The sequence below is a fragment of the Oryzias latipes genome, chromosome 19 (assembly GCF_002234675.1).
Source record: "Oryzias latipes chromosome 19, ASM223467v1".
Lineage (NCBI taxonomy): Eukaryota > Metazoa > Chordata > Actinopteri > Beloniformes > Adrianichthyidae > Oryzias > Oryzias latipes.
The window spans coordinates 6,954,698-6,969,044 of NC_019877.2; the positions used below are offsets into that span (position 1 = coordinate 6,954,698).

Here is a 14,347-nt window from a genome sequence, read left to right on the forward strand (position 1 = left end):
CATTTAATTTTCTATATTAGTGTTTATTTTTGGCATTACTTTTGTTGTAGCTCTCCCTTATATTCTTAGTTTTCATCCCAGCTATTTTTACTCTCATTCTGATATTTTATTCTTATTGTAGGGGTTAATTGTATTCAATTTCTAATCTTATTTTTTTCCCCAAAAAATCTTTTTTTTCTCCTGTTTTTTTATCTTTTATTTTTCAGCTCCTCCAAACTTCCACAGAAAAACCTTTCTAAAAATCTTTTAAAGTGTCTGAGCCTCACAAGGTCAGAACTCTCTCTCTCTTTTTTTTTTTAGCATGGGACAGCTAGTGCTACTTCAAATATGCTTTGGCATTCATTGACAAACGTTTTGCAAGTATCATGTTCTCACTTTAAAAGAAAACACCTATAAACTGTAAACTTTACTCCGGTTACAAGCTGTGATTCTACATTAGGGAACACATTTCAGTGTATTTTAAGTACTTTTGGTTTCCTTTGAAGGTAAACACAGAGGAAGGCCCAAGAACAGTGGTTTCAACTTTGTTCAATGTCTTCTCCCGCTAAAACAAATATGAATTTCAAGGGGCTTTTACAAAAAAGGGTCCTATGTTAGTTAATAAATAATACAAATATAGAAAGTAACAAAAGTAGTTAAAATAAACATCAGTGACGGTGCAGCTACGTTTAACCTTTTGAACTGTGCAAATCATCATTAAAGTTAATGGATATAAAATATTAAACTGTTCGACAACTTATAAACATAACAGAGGGACGTGTAGCTTAGAGACAGTGCGGCAGACACAGACAGTGATTTTAATCCAGTGTTTTTGGGTCAATAGATAAACTATTTAAAATAAATAAATAACAACAAATAAGACCGTTTGAACATGAAAACACCACACCGTATTGAAGGCCTGCACTTAAGTTTCTATTCTTTTCCCAGTAAGTGACACTTCTGTTTAATGCCTCTCCTCTTCTGTTTAATTCTAGTGTTTCTGTGTTTGTCGAATTCTCTCCTGTTTTCTCAGACTTCAGTTGATCGTGTCAGATTGTCGTCTTTACTGACTCTGCTGGGCTTTCTTCCTGCTTTTGCATTAAGAGGCAGTTTTCATACTTATGGTCAACTTTTGCTTGGTCAGTCCAGGATTTCCACCAACAACCCTATGGAATCTATTGGTCACTTTCATTGACAAAAAAAAATCAAAACAGAGACAATTTGGCCTTATTGGAGTTACCTAGAATAAATTGAAAATATCCATAATAAAGTTGACTCCATTTGATGTTTTTTGCCGTTTGTGTAGCACTTTCAGACAACCTCGATGGTGAATCACTGAGGTGGTAACTTAGACAGTTGACCTACCTTGTGGACCTTCATGATGCCACCATTTATCTGGAAACACTAAAAGAAATATACAACAATGGGACCGCTAAGCCGGATGTGAGGTTTATGGTAAATCTGCGCTGATAAGCAAAGTTTCTTGAACCACTACATGTTGTACTGGAACTTATTTGTTAGGTTATTTTCTGTTAGAGTGTGGCTTTGTGGTTTCTTTTATTGTTTATTTGAATCATGTTTTGCGGGCTCAAATCCTCTTCACCACTCAAGTCTTTTTTAGTGCTTTGTTAGTTTCTCCTCCATTTTGATAACCTATAGAGAACCAACACAATCTGTGCACGTACTCGCATGTGTGTCTTCACGTAGAGTTTGCAGCAACAGGTCAATGATGAATGCATCCCAAGTCCTGCCTTTCGCATCTCCTGTTGATAAACAGAGGGAAGCGGTAATTAGCTCTGTCACTCACAAGAATGTCTTCACCTTTAGAGTCACTTTCAGAATTGACTGTGGTTTGTCTCAGGTGTCACAACAAATCTAACCCACTAATCTTGCTTTTCTTCAAAAAACTGCCATAAGCCGAGAAACCAGTACCATTTTTTTTATTTCAGTGTCCATAAACCTGAACCAAAAATGAATAAACCTTAGATCTGAAACTGTAAACACTGATGCAGAAAATGTTAAAAATAACAGGAATTGACATGTTTTCCCAGAGTATGAGTATGACCTGATTCTATTACATTTTGCCTTGTTAAAAATGTCAGTGTGAGGACTGTGTATCACTATAAACCCATGAGTCCGTTCAATTTCAATGCTCAAATTCATGTTCATTTGGTTTATGATCCAGAAAATGTATTTAAATATCTATCTATGGTTTAAAAAATCCATCCCAAATTAATTTAGTGTGGTCAAGAAAAACTGTTTTCAGTAATTTAAACTAAACAAGCAAGTTTCACTTGAAAAACATATTTTAGGACTAAATAACAACAAAATAGATGACTTAGTGACGCTGATCAACGCCATCATGCCTTATTTAATTTCGAATAATATAAATGAAAATTCTTCTTTTTATTCCATTCAAGGTAATTCAGTGGAGCCCTGGTGTCAATAGTACATGAAGGGGTTAATGTTTGTGAGGAATGGAAGTTCTTTTTCTTCGTGAAGAATATTTTGGTTTTGATCAAATTAAAATATCAAACATTAGTCCACCTTAAGTCTATAGATATTAAAATTGAAATTGGAATTACTTATTACATCACACTGTTTTGACCTTTTGATATAACATACATTCATGCTGTTAACTTCCTCTGTATGATTCTTTTTAAACTATTGTTTAATTTTAGGGTAGAAATGCTTTCAATTGAACAAACATTGATGTTTATAGAGTATTTGTTGTCTCCCTAGTAATGGACACCAGCAGTAGCGTGTGCCTTGACATTATAGGCTTAAAAAGACATTTAAAGCTCTCTTACGGGTAAACTGACCTTAGACCTAGGTATTTACAGGGTCCACAGATCTATGTCTCTGACACCACTGACTCCCCCACCCTTCATCACAGGGCGGGGGGGCATGGAGGTGGCAAAGTGATGCAGCAAAACCATTGACTGATTAACTCCACCCCCCTCGCCGACCAAACAGGACGTAACCGCTGAAGCCAAAATCCCATAGACTACATATATTTTTAAATATATATATATATTATGACCGTCATATATAATGACTGACACTGTAATAATTTACTCAGACAGAGGACTCTGTTCTTTAAGGGCCACAAGCAGAAACTCAAACTGGCTGAGCATATGGGATGGAAATTTCTTGACCTTAAAGTCTTCAAAACCCAGAGAACAACTATCCCTTGCGCTATCCTAGGCACTTTGACATTGGGAGTGAGGTCATCTAGACCCACTAGACAGTGATCTTTGTGATCTTCATTGGTGTCCATGGATTACATGAAATCCTCTCCCCCTTTATCCGCCTTTGTCATGGTAGAGATAACACGTCAATGGTCATCTGGACTCCATGGAATAGCACAAGGGTTAAAGATTTCAGAACCAAACAAAATTCAACCTATGAATCTGACAGACGTTTATGCGGGCAAACAACACCAATATTTCGATTCATGTCGAGCACATGTGAAGAATCAACAATAAAGTTGAGTTTGACTTTGATCTACAAATGGAAACATTCATTTAGAAAAGAGCTGCAGAGGATTTGTTTTGTGCAGAACACATTTAGAGTTCGTAAGATGGCATTTTAACTCGTTTATTTCATGTTTGTTTGCTTTTTTTTTTGGTTGGTTGTCTGTGAATAATATTTCCTGAATCACATTTTCAGAAAGGTCAGAAGTCATTGCTTTTTTGCAGAAACTTGGCCTCGGTCTGGGAAAGTTATCTTGCCAAAAAACACACAAAGAGCAGAGATTGATTGCTGTAAAAAGGTTTTATTATCTGACTTGACCTTTTTTCTCTTTATGGAGATATTTGTTGATATTTTATTAACAACAATCACTTTTTTGTTTTTGTCTTCACTTGCATATCTATCCTGGCTCTTCTTTTGTTAAATCTTTAAGTCATATGCTGCAAGTCATGTTAAAGTTTTATTTTTTTGGCACATTGTTGACAAAAGGCCTATAGTCATTTTAAGAAAACACAACTGTTCCATTAAATGGTGCAATTACAAAACAAAAACAAAACAAAAGCAATAGAAAAATGATTATATTTTAACAAAATATTAAAATACACAGAAAATATAAGCAATCATGCACGTAAAATAACATTCAAAAAAGATATAATAGAGGAACATTGTATTGGATAAGCTAGAATGAGATAAAGTAAGTTGAGTTGAGTTGAATTGAGTTGAGTTGCTTTGCTTTGTGTTACCTTGCGTTGCAGTGTCTTGTGATACGATGCAATGCGATGCAATGCGGAGCGGTACGATAAATTCAGATTAAAAAAATCTAACATATCAAAACTAATAGGTATAAATGTTAGGAAAAGTGTAAGCCATCTGTCTTTTAGCAACGTTTCTATCTCTGTATTGTGTGTCGTAGAAATGTGTGTAAACTGAGGCAACCTACAGTATCTGTGTGTTTGTTATGGAGGTGTTTGTTGATGTTGCCTTTGCACCTGACGTAGTCGCTGCAAAACATTTCCCCCTTCAAGAGACTAAAACGGTTGTTTGAATGTGAATCTATAAGGGAATCATTCGTTTTTACCAAAAACAACTTGATCAAATCCTTGACAGTGATTTGATGACGGATTTGATTTGATTTGATTTGATGATCAGATCAGCGTTCAGGTAGTGTCAAAAATGAGAAAGTGAGAAATTTTAGAACAAAAATACAATTAGAAAAGCTCACAGCCTGTTTTGCCTCCAGCCCTCATTGGGTTTGTTTTTGAAGACAACCATGGTCAATTACTAGGACACTAAAGCAATAAACCTTTTGGAAAGTCTCAAAGACACTTTCCCAAGTGCACGCATACATCTCACGTACGTCATGTTAAAGATCTGACTTTTTCAAATTATATTGATGTAAATGACTTTACACCAGTGTGAAGACTAATTGAAAAAGATTGTTGATTAAATAAAAAACATGCAAAATTATCTACCTCTCAGTTACAGTAATTCCCTCCACACTCTAAAATTGCCCTTCTTTTTCTTCTCAGCCAATCACAATCCTATTTTTGTCTTTAAATTAATAGATTATTGGTCTCTGCATTCTGGAGGGTTCGTCAGCCCTCTTCTACCACCTTCACAGTCTGGCCTTTATCCACCATCAGTGTCTAGGATCTAGAGTTTCATTAAACTGTGATTCGACTTCATCCAAAGGAGGATTGTGGATTTAATTCATACACAGTTTTCTGTGTCAGAAAAAATGTATTGCTTGCCTTCCTAATATCTCTCCTCAGTGGAATGTCAATTTAATAAAAACGATGTATCAACTGCAGACACATTTATCCTGGGTTAACATGTGTTTGCTCTGTGTACACTGGGTGAAGTTTTGTTGTAAAAACATACAACATTAGAAGATAGGTAGTAACCAGCTGGGTATGTGGCTGTGTGCCAGAGAGAGAAGGCCATCTTCACTTATGGAAAGACAAGAAAATGTCATTCAAGTTCTTTTATAATGACATAACTTCAGGAAACAGTTTTCATTTCATCTGAACAAAAAGGGAATAAAAAAAAACATTTATAACAATTATAGCGCTCCAATTCTTCTATTTGAAATATTTCTCTCCTGCTATCCCGAAAAAAAAGAGTGCTGACAGTTCAACTAAAGGTTAAAACTCACAAAGTCTATGAGCAATAAAATGAGAAAAACATTGCACTTTCTGCACCTTTTTTGGCAGCTTCATCTTCTCAAACTGGTGAGAAACTTAAAAAACATCTTAGAAACTTTTTTTTTGGTCCATTGGAGGATTGGAATGCTGGTCAAAAGCCTGATCTGGATGGGGAAGTTTTACAGACATTTTACATCCTTCCATTCATTTTAGACATTGTTAAAAATGCATTCAGCTGTGACTTGTGCCTATTATCCCATCCTTCTCACAAGTGAACACTTGTTTTCCATAACAAGGGTTTTCCCTAAAACTGTCTTGAGTAGCTAAGAAGGAAACAAAACTTATAAAGTATAACAATAGTTGCTCTTCATGTAGAACAGAGATTTAAAGCAGAAATGTGTCAAATTTACAAAAAACAGCAAATGAAAACTGACCAAAACCTTCATAACAAGTTTTTTTTTCATTTTTAAAAGCAAATTTGTTGTCTTTACATTGAAAAACATAGAAAATAGGAATCTTTTATTTTATGTTTTATTTATCCCTTTTTTAAGTGGCTGGATGAACTTATTCCAGTGAGGGTCCTTAGGCAAGACCCTTCGTGCTACTGCCTAACTATGCATCCACAAGGGGGGCAAAGTCTGGGTCCCCCTGTGCCGGTCCCCAGCCCGGATAACATACAAGGTTGTGTTAGGAAGGGCACAAAAATCTCTTCCAAACCATCTGTGCGAATTGGTGAAAGCTGATTTTCTGTACCAATCCCTGAAGGGATGTGCTAAAAGGTAAAAAAAAAAAGTATCCCTTAAGCCTCTTTTAATCAGAAAAGGCCCATTAAGATCAGTCGATCTCTTTTTCAAGGAAGTCCTGGCTAAGAGGCAACCCAAGACATTTATACAAGTAAAATAGCAACAAAAAAAAAAGTCAAAATCAATAACAGGTTAATGATTTTATTTTATTAATTTATTTCAGTCCATAGCTGTCTGATACTGAAAAGCCCTCTTTTCCCTTCTCTGCTCCTAGACGACCAGCAAATATAAACGTTCTGGGAGCGGAGAGCGTAATGTCCATCAGGCTTAAGACCCACACTCAAGTATGGAGGGAGGTGTCATATAAGTCCCTTAACCCTTGTGCTATCCTAGGCACTTTAACATTGGGAGTGGGGTCATCTGGACCCCACAAGACAGTGCGCTGAATCTTTTTTCTTCAATGATTAGTGGTCTTCACTGGTGTCCATGGATTACATGAAATCCTCATCACCTTTATCCACCTTAATCGTGGTAGGGAAAACACATCAGTGTAAGGGTGGGGTCATCTGGACCCCATAGGATAGCACAAAGGTTAAAAATAAATCTGTACCAGTGTGTGAGCCTCCAGTTGGATGGCCTGCTGGATCTTAGACTATATTTCAGTGACACAAGCTTCTCTTTTGTGGATATATCTTTAAGAGTTCTGTATTGCTTCTGTGACTGATCCTTTTTGATGGATTGAGTGACAGCAGGGGGCAGCATTGTTCTAAACGTTCAGGCAGAGACTCTGAAAATCTGTGACCTCAGTTTAAAGTTGGCAGTTGAGACATTTTTTTAATAGTTTAAGCATTTTCTGATTGGATTTTTTTTACATTTCATAACTCCTTTGTTTATTCTTTTAACATCATGAGTCATTTTTATAGTAATTTATTAAGGAAATGCAAATGTCAGGAGAACTCAGGGGCCACAGTCAGTTTGAGAGGCTTCTCTGTAGATGGTCCATAAAAGTCCTGGAGGGTCACACAAGACAATGCCTCTTCTGAAAACATGAAGAGCATGCAAGAGCAACTGAAACAAATCAAAACCTCTGAGTAAATTTTATCTGTAGTGCCATGTTCAATTTTTAGGAAGGGACACAATTGATGTACTTTATTTTGTGGTCATTGAAGCAACTGTGAAGTTTTGTAAATTCTCTAAAAGTGACAAAACATTATCTGTCACACAGAAATAAAAGCTCTGAAAGGCTGCAGCACCTTCTTTTGAATTCTGTACATTAATAATTTATCCAAAATGACTATTTTGAATTACAATTAAAATCAACATGAATGTGGTTTAACCCTTGTGCTATCTTAGATGACCCCACCCTTACATTGAGGTGTTCTCCCTACCATAACAAAGGTGGATAAAGGTGGAGAGGATTTCATGTAATCCATGGACACCAGTGAAGATCACAAATCATTGAAGAAAAAGGGTTCAGCACACTGTCCAGTGGGTCTAGATGACCCAACTCCCAATGTTACAGTGCCTAGGATAGCACAAGGGTTAAAAAATGATTTTCAATGCTTCTTTTCTCAATTTGACTTTTGCTGTTATCAGGGATTTTTAATTTGCTTTTATGCTTTTTGTGTCCAGAAAAAAAAGGAAGCCATTCACAACTGAAGTTATTTCAAAGTTTTCCACGAATTCCGCTTGTTGGTTTAATTCAAATTCTATGTTTCCTACATTTTGTCGCTTCCTCCACAGAAATGGTTAAAAATAAACCATGAAGCGTAAATCTTTCAGGTTTTACAGCAGTTGAACATGAACAACACTTTTTTCCATGAGTTTAGCGCCGTAATTATGCAGGTTGTTGTTGTTGCGTCTCATGCAGAATGGCGTGTATTTAAGGTTATATGCCTGAGGGTCAGTTTCACCCCACTGTTTCAGACAAAACACGCCTGCCCAGCTCTGATCAATACATAGCGTTTTTTTACTAAAAAGTCCTTCAGTGGCTGCATTTACAAACCAATGACATTTTTATTTTGTTTTATTTTATTTAAATTTAATTGAATTAAATTTTTTGAATAACTTTTTAATGGTAAAAATGTCCAAAGCAACACTTACGGTAATTTGTTTGAATCATTGAATTAATACAAAAGTAAAATTGAAAATGCAAAAATAAAAATTCAAAATCCTTCACTTAGAATGAATTTTGAAGGTAATAAAGCTGTTTAATATCCCTCAGAGAAACATCAAAGCATCAGCCTGAAGGGAAGCAAACAGCTTCTTGTTTTAAAAGCTACTTTTGCTTTTGTTTTATTTCTTAAGACTTGAGCTCTTGTCTTATATGCCTTTTTTATTTTGTAGGCCCCAGTTAAGTAGAATTAACTACTGTGGTAATATAACCAAAATGTGATGTCCATGCATGTGGATGCCAGGTCTGAGGAGGTTAAAATAAGCATGCAAATAAGAGTTGAAAAATGAAACAGTATCTAACAAAGAGATGACGTGCGTTATTAAAAAGAAGTCATAAAAATATGTGGGAAAATATAAGGCAAAGGAATACAAAGAAAAGCTGTTGGAAGGAAATAAACGTGAAAAAATAAAGCACTAAACTAGTAAATCATCAGACCTCTTCAAATTGCACAAACCTGCGCAGATTTGTTATTTGGGAAGCCCGGTTAAACCATATTTACCTTTTTAATCAGTTTTACGAGCCACATGTCAGCTTTGAACACTAAACTGAGAAAAAAAAAATATTTGCAGATGAAATATTCATATCCGTTTCCATGTGATGTGGCAGTTAGTGAACAGAGACGTACAGTAAAGAGGGAGAGGAGCGGCAGACCGATCAAATCAATACAGCGCAGATGATGGAGTCCCAAGGGGAGGGTGCTGGGTTTGCTGCCATCTGGCCTCTCCATGATGTAAGTTAAATCACTCCAGCCCCCTCAGCAGCCAATGCAATTGAATTAACGACGTTTCCTGCAGCTCTCTTTTTTGCAGATAATCCTCCTCTTTCCTCCAACTTTACATGAAAATGTGCTACACAAGAAGGAGCCACTGCCAATACGGCACCGCTCGGAACACAACACGACACCACTCACTGGTGAGAGTGCTCTCAGAGTAATTCAAGGGCTTCCACTGGCTGGTCATATGATGCCTGTACAGCTATTACAGTACATTAGAGGGAGAGCAGTGCTGTTTGTGCTTCAGAGGCAAGACTCCCAGCTGGGCTTCTTTTCTCAGCTCGATTTGAACCCAAGCAAAAACTAATAGAAGATCTGAAAAAAAAGTGCGCTGTGATGCAGCACACTTTACGTAAATTGAAGGTAAATATGGCACAAAAATGACTGTTTTATCCATTTTTGTGTCCCTAAAGTGAAAATGACTTACGTTTACTTTTAAACGTTTTTTGGGGGTAAATGCGTTTTCCCAGACAATGGTCCTGCACGGACAGAACAAACGTTTAATTTTGTACAATTTTTTCCCACTTTACCTGTTTGTTTTTTACATTTAAACTTTAAAAGTCCATATACCCCATTCCTTGTCTCCAACTTAACTGTGTGCGCTTCAATGTCACCCCAAACACTAAGGAAATCTGAAACTTGAAAGGTGCAGTTTTGTAATACAACAATATACTGTGAGTGTCCAGGTTTTGGGACCTAATAACTAAAGGTAGACAAGCTCTTTTTCTAGCACCTGAAAGAAGATCCTTCGGTCGAAATCTAATATGAAACAGTGAATGCATCCTGGACCACCCATCCTCTGGGAACAGATGTTCAACCTAAGACTCTGTGTGTGTGTTTGTGTATACGTGTGTGTGTGCATCTCTGATTGCAGAAGTTCACATTTATATTCTACAACAACAAAAACAGATTTTTTTCACATCCTTATTCCAAACATGTATTTGTTTTTATGAATAATCTTAAACTGTATTTGCACTGAGGTTTCAGTCGAAAGTCAAAGTCAGTTTTTGAGGATTTTAATTTTTTTGGGGCTGTATTTTTACAAATCCAAACACAAATGTTTTTTTATTTTTCAAACAAGGGAAAAACATCCTTTTTTCTGGAAATAGTCCTACTAAATGACAAATAAATGTCAGATTTAAGGCAGAATTTCCTGCCTTTCCTCCAAAGTATTTGGTTACCACAGTGACAGACTCATTTGAGCTAACCTTCATGAATTTACATGTTTACTTGCTTTCAGGATTTTTTTTCTCTTTTCAATCTCATTTCTTGCCTTAATGCATAATTTATCCCCCAATTGCACAGCTTCCTCTTTCTCTTCATCTGCTGCCCCAATGTCCCAGACTTCCTTTAGATCTTACGTATAGACCACAAAGTGATCCCTGAGGCGGGACTGGCAGTCGTGTGCTTTTAAAAACACCACACAAACATTGTTATGCGTTTTTTCATGCTTTTACACTTTTAAGGCTTGCTCTAATTAGGCTTGACCTGGACAAGAACAAATAATGAAATTACAAAATTGAAGAAAATTTAGGTTTTTATGTCTTTATCTAAGTGAGGACTTAAAAAATCCTTAATAATATCCTTTCTATTTGAAATCCCACTGCATGAGTTATTCAAAGCCTTTATCCAAATCCCACTCTGATCATTTTTTGATTTCTTTTAAACGCTTTCCCAGTGGTCTATTAACCCTTGTGCTATCGTAGATGACCCCTCCCTTACTTTGTGTTTCCCTACCATGACAAAGGTGGATGAAGGTGGAAAGATTTTATGTAATCCATGGACACCAGTGAAGATCACAAATCATTGAAGAAAAAAGGTTCAGACCACTGTCTAGTGGGTCTAGATGACCCAACTCCCAATGTTAAAGTGCCTAGGATAGCACAAGGGTTAATTAGGATTATGCCATTTTTAGCCAAAACAAATAACGTTTGTCGTTTTCTGGTCCATAGTTACCAGAAATTTGCTTCTTAGTTATGGGCAAGAATGTTTACGCAAAGTGAGCCTTCCCTCAATTCCCGTCATTCCATTGTTTACCTTCCCTCCTACTAGCTTACAACCCCTACCTAACATTACCGGTGCAACAAAACCAGTAAACAATATTGAAGCCATCTATCTGTACAGTTTTGATCCAGATTCCAGCTCAGACGAGGAAATCAAAGACAAACATGGATCTATTGATTTGCAAGTGGGTGCATCAGAATGGAGCGGAGCATGGAGCGAGTGGCCTGCCGATTGTGGCACCTATGTCACTGGTTCCCATAATTTCATAAAACTAAATTTTGTAAAACTTAAAACACTGATTATGTTTAAAGCCAGAAAAAACGTACTTCCAGTAAACATACAATAAATGTTGAAGGACAGAGAAAGGGGTTATGATTTCAGAAAACAGCTGAACTTAAAAAATGTGTTTATCAAAAAATGTGCTTATCAATTTGTGGTGTGGATTTATGGAACAGATTGGATAAAGGTTTAACCGTTGTGCTATCCTAGGCACTTTAACATTGGGAGTGGGGTCATCTAGACCCACTAGACAGTTCTCTGAACCTTTTTTCTTCAATGATTTGTGATCTTCACTGGTGTCCATGGATTACATGAAATCTTTCCACCTTTATCCACCTTTGTCATGGTAGGGAGAACACGTCAATGTAAGGGTGGGGTCATCTAAGATAGCACAAGGGTTAAAAGAAATCTAAAGTTTAGATGTATTCAAAATAACTATAAGATGTCCCTGATGGAATTTTTTCAAGGCCAAAAATGATCAATAAAAACAAATGAGCAAATGTCACTTGTGTTTTGAGGGGAAAAAATCTGTTAAAAAGATATGCGCAACATAAGGTGTTGTAAAAAGAGGTGGGATCATACAAGATTTCTCCTCTACCCACTCCTTTCAAGCTCACTGTTTTGTTTATCTGTCTATTTTTAACTCTCTCTCTATATATATATATATATATATATATATATATATATAAAGACAATTATCATTTGAGTGGCTCTTTAAGGACAGTGGTTTCGATCCAAGGAAAAGGAGTTACAATGTGATTCCTGCATGTGTATTTGGCTCCAGGGCCTTTCCTAGCACAAGTAAGACAGTAACTCATACATCGTACAGGGAGACTTGTACAGTCATGATTCAGGACAAAACAACTAATGTGTTTTCACTCTGAGCCACAAATGAGCAGCTAATGAATGATAAATAATGTTAAAACACATTTAAAGGATGTTTTATGAATTATCTTCACCTCAGATCAGTGGACAGGTGTTAAATCTCAGGTTTCTGTGCCTTCATGAGCTCTGTTGATGTCTTTGGGCGCTGACAGAACAAAGTCAGGCAGGTATGGAGCAGCTGACAGCACAGACGGATCACTCTCAAGGAGCACTTTCGATTGAAAGAAAATGCCAAAAGCTGTTTTGATAGTCGAATTAATTGATTTTAAACATTAATTTGAGGTCATCTTTATTGTCAGGGACGTATTTTCTCCATGGAAGAAACATCCAGCTGCGCGTTCTTCAGGGCGCGCCATGTGGGCGTGGACAGGACACGGGTCCGTCCCTGACGCCGAGCGCTTCTGTCATATGAGGCTGGAGGAAACACGCACACGACGTAGGACACAAAAACAACACGTTTTTAATGTCAAGCGAGTTGATTTGAAAGATTACTGTCACTTTGGAGACGACATTTCTCTGGGAGATTTTTTTTTCTTTCCCAACACTTAAAGCAACTGGAGGCAGCGATGACAGCCGCGGTTACTTTTGCGCCTCGAAGTTGCTGAGACCTGCATCTTTCTGGCCTCTGCATCTGACTGGGGAAAAGGATTCAAAGAAAATACAGGATGAATCCTGTTTTACTAACAATTCTACTTGGAGTGGTGAGTTACCTCTTATATACTCATTTAAGGGCAATTAGACGACTTAAAGAGGTTAGAAAGTTGTTGTCTAATCTGTCAATCATGAGAGAAACATTCACTTAAGCCATTTAAAAAATATTTTTATTGCTCTGGTTTCAGCTCTTTAATCTGCAATTTCATGAGTCCCAATTAAAAAAAAACAATAAAATAAAAATACTAAATTGATTTAATTTTGATTCACACAATAAATCTAAAATTGATTCAAATCCATCAAATATAAATTTTGTTTTTAAATTGTCAATTTAAAAATTGCTTTTATTTTGAAATGGAAAAATACTTCACACAACAAATGACATAAACTGAACGTTTCATTGCTAGAATTGGAAATCTTTACAATAAATACACAATGAAAACATAAAAAACTAAAACTTTATAAGGAAAATAGATGTACCGATTTAATATTATTGATTTATATTAGAATATTGATTACTTAATGGATTTTTTTTTAAGCCTAGCCCTAACAATAAAATAATGAAAGCGCTCATTTGTTGAACATCTCTGATCTGTTGAATATGAAAAAGCTTTGCAGCATCACTAGTGGCAGATTTTTGCCACAGACAGTTAGGTTAAGCTAGAAGAACAGAAATACCTTCATAGAAAAGGAAAATGATTCATACAAACTGACATCAACAAGTGAAGTTTCTTAAAATAACGGCGTTTTGCAAAAGATTTGATTTATTTAGAGGCCACATGGAGAGCATATGCTCTCTAGAGCCTCTGAGTCTGTCATGCGCCGGGCATGTGCTAAGCATCACTGATACACGACAGCTGCTCCGCTGATGGCCATGTCTCCTCTGCTGGCTCAGCACATGCAATATTGATAGACTCTGACCCGCCCAGCCCCCTTCACCTCACACATCTCACTGTCTCCTCTTCGTGCTTTCCTAGAGTTTGTCAATTCAGCTCTCTTTGCTGACGTGCTCCTGCCTCTAACATCCCATGGCTGCTTTGAGAAGGTTGCCCAGCTCACTTGGAGGCAGCTTTAGTGGAAATCTAGTGGCTTAACAAGTGTTGACAGCTGAGGTCTTAAGGTTAAGTGCCTCGAAATGGAAATTAAGGAAAGCAGTCGCAAAATTGACTGCTGGAGTCTTGAAGGATGTGTCCAGATCTTCCTGCTTGTGCACTTCAGCGTGCATTTGTGCAAAATTCTC

General features: G+C 36.8%; 1 protein-coding gene across 1 annotated transcript in view; it reads left to right on the forward strand.

Annotated features, from left to right (window-relative positions):
• The first annotated feature begins 12,760 nt into the window (after nucleotides 1-12,760).
• The window catches only part of LOC101166088 (tumor necrosis factor receptor superfamily member 16), a 31,784-nt gene continuing 30,197 nt past the window's right edge, over nucleotides 12,761-14,347 (forward strand). Inside the window, exon 1 of the mRNA XM_023949566.1 lies at nucleotides 12,761-13,157. Coding sequence (XP_023805334.1) covers nucleotides 13,122-13,157 — 36 coding nt within the window. The 5' untranslated portion in view covers nucleotides 12,761-13,121. The remainder of the gene's footprint in view (nucleotides 13,158-14,347) is intronic.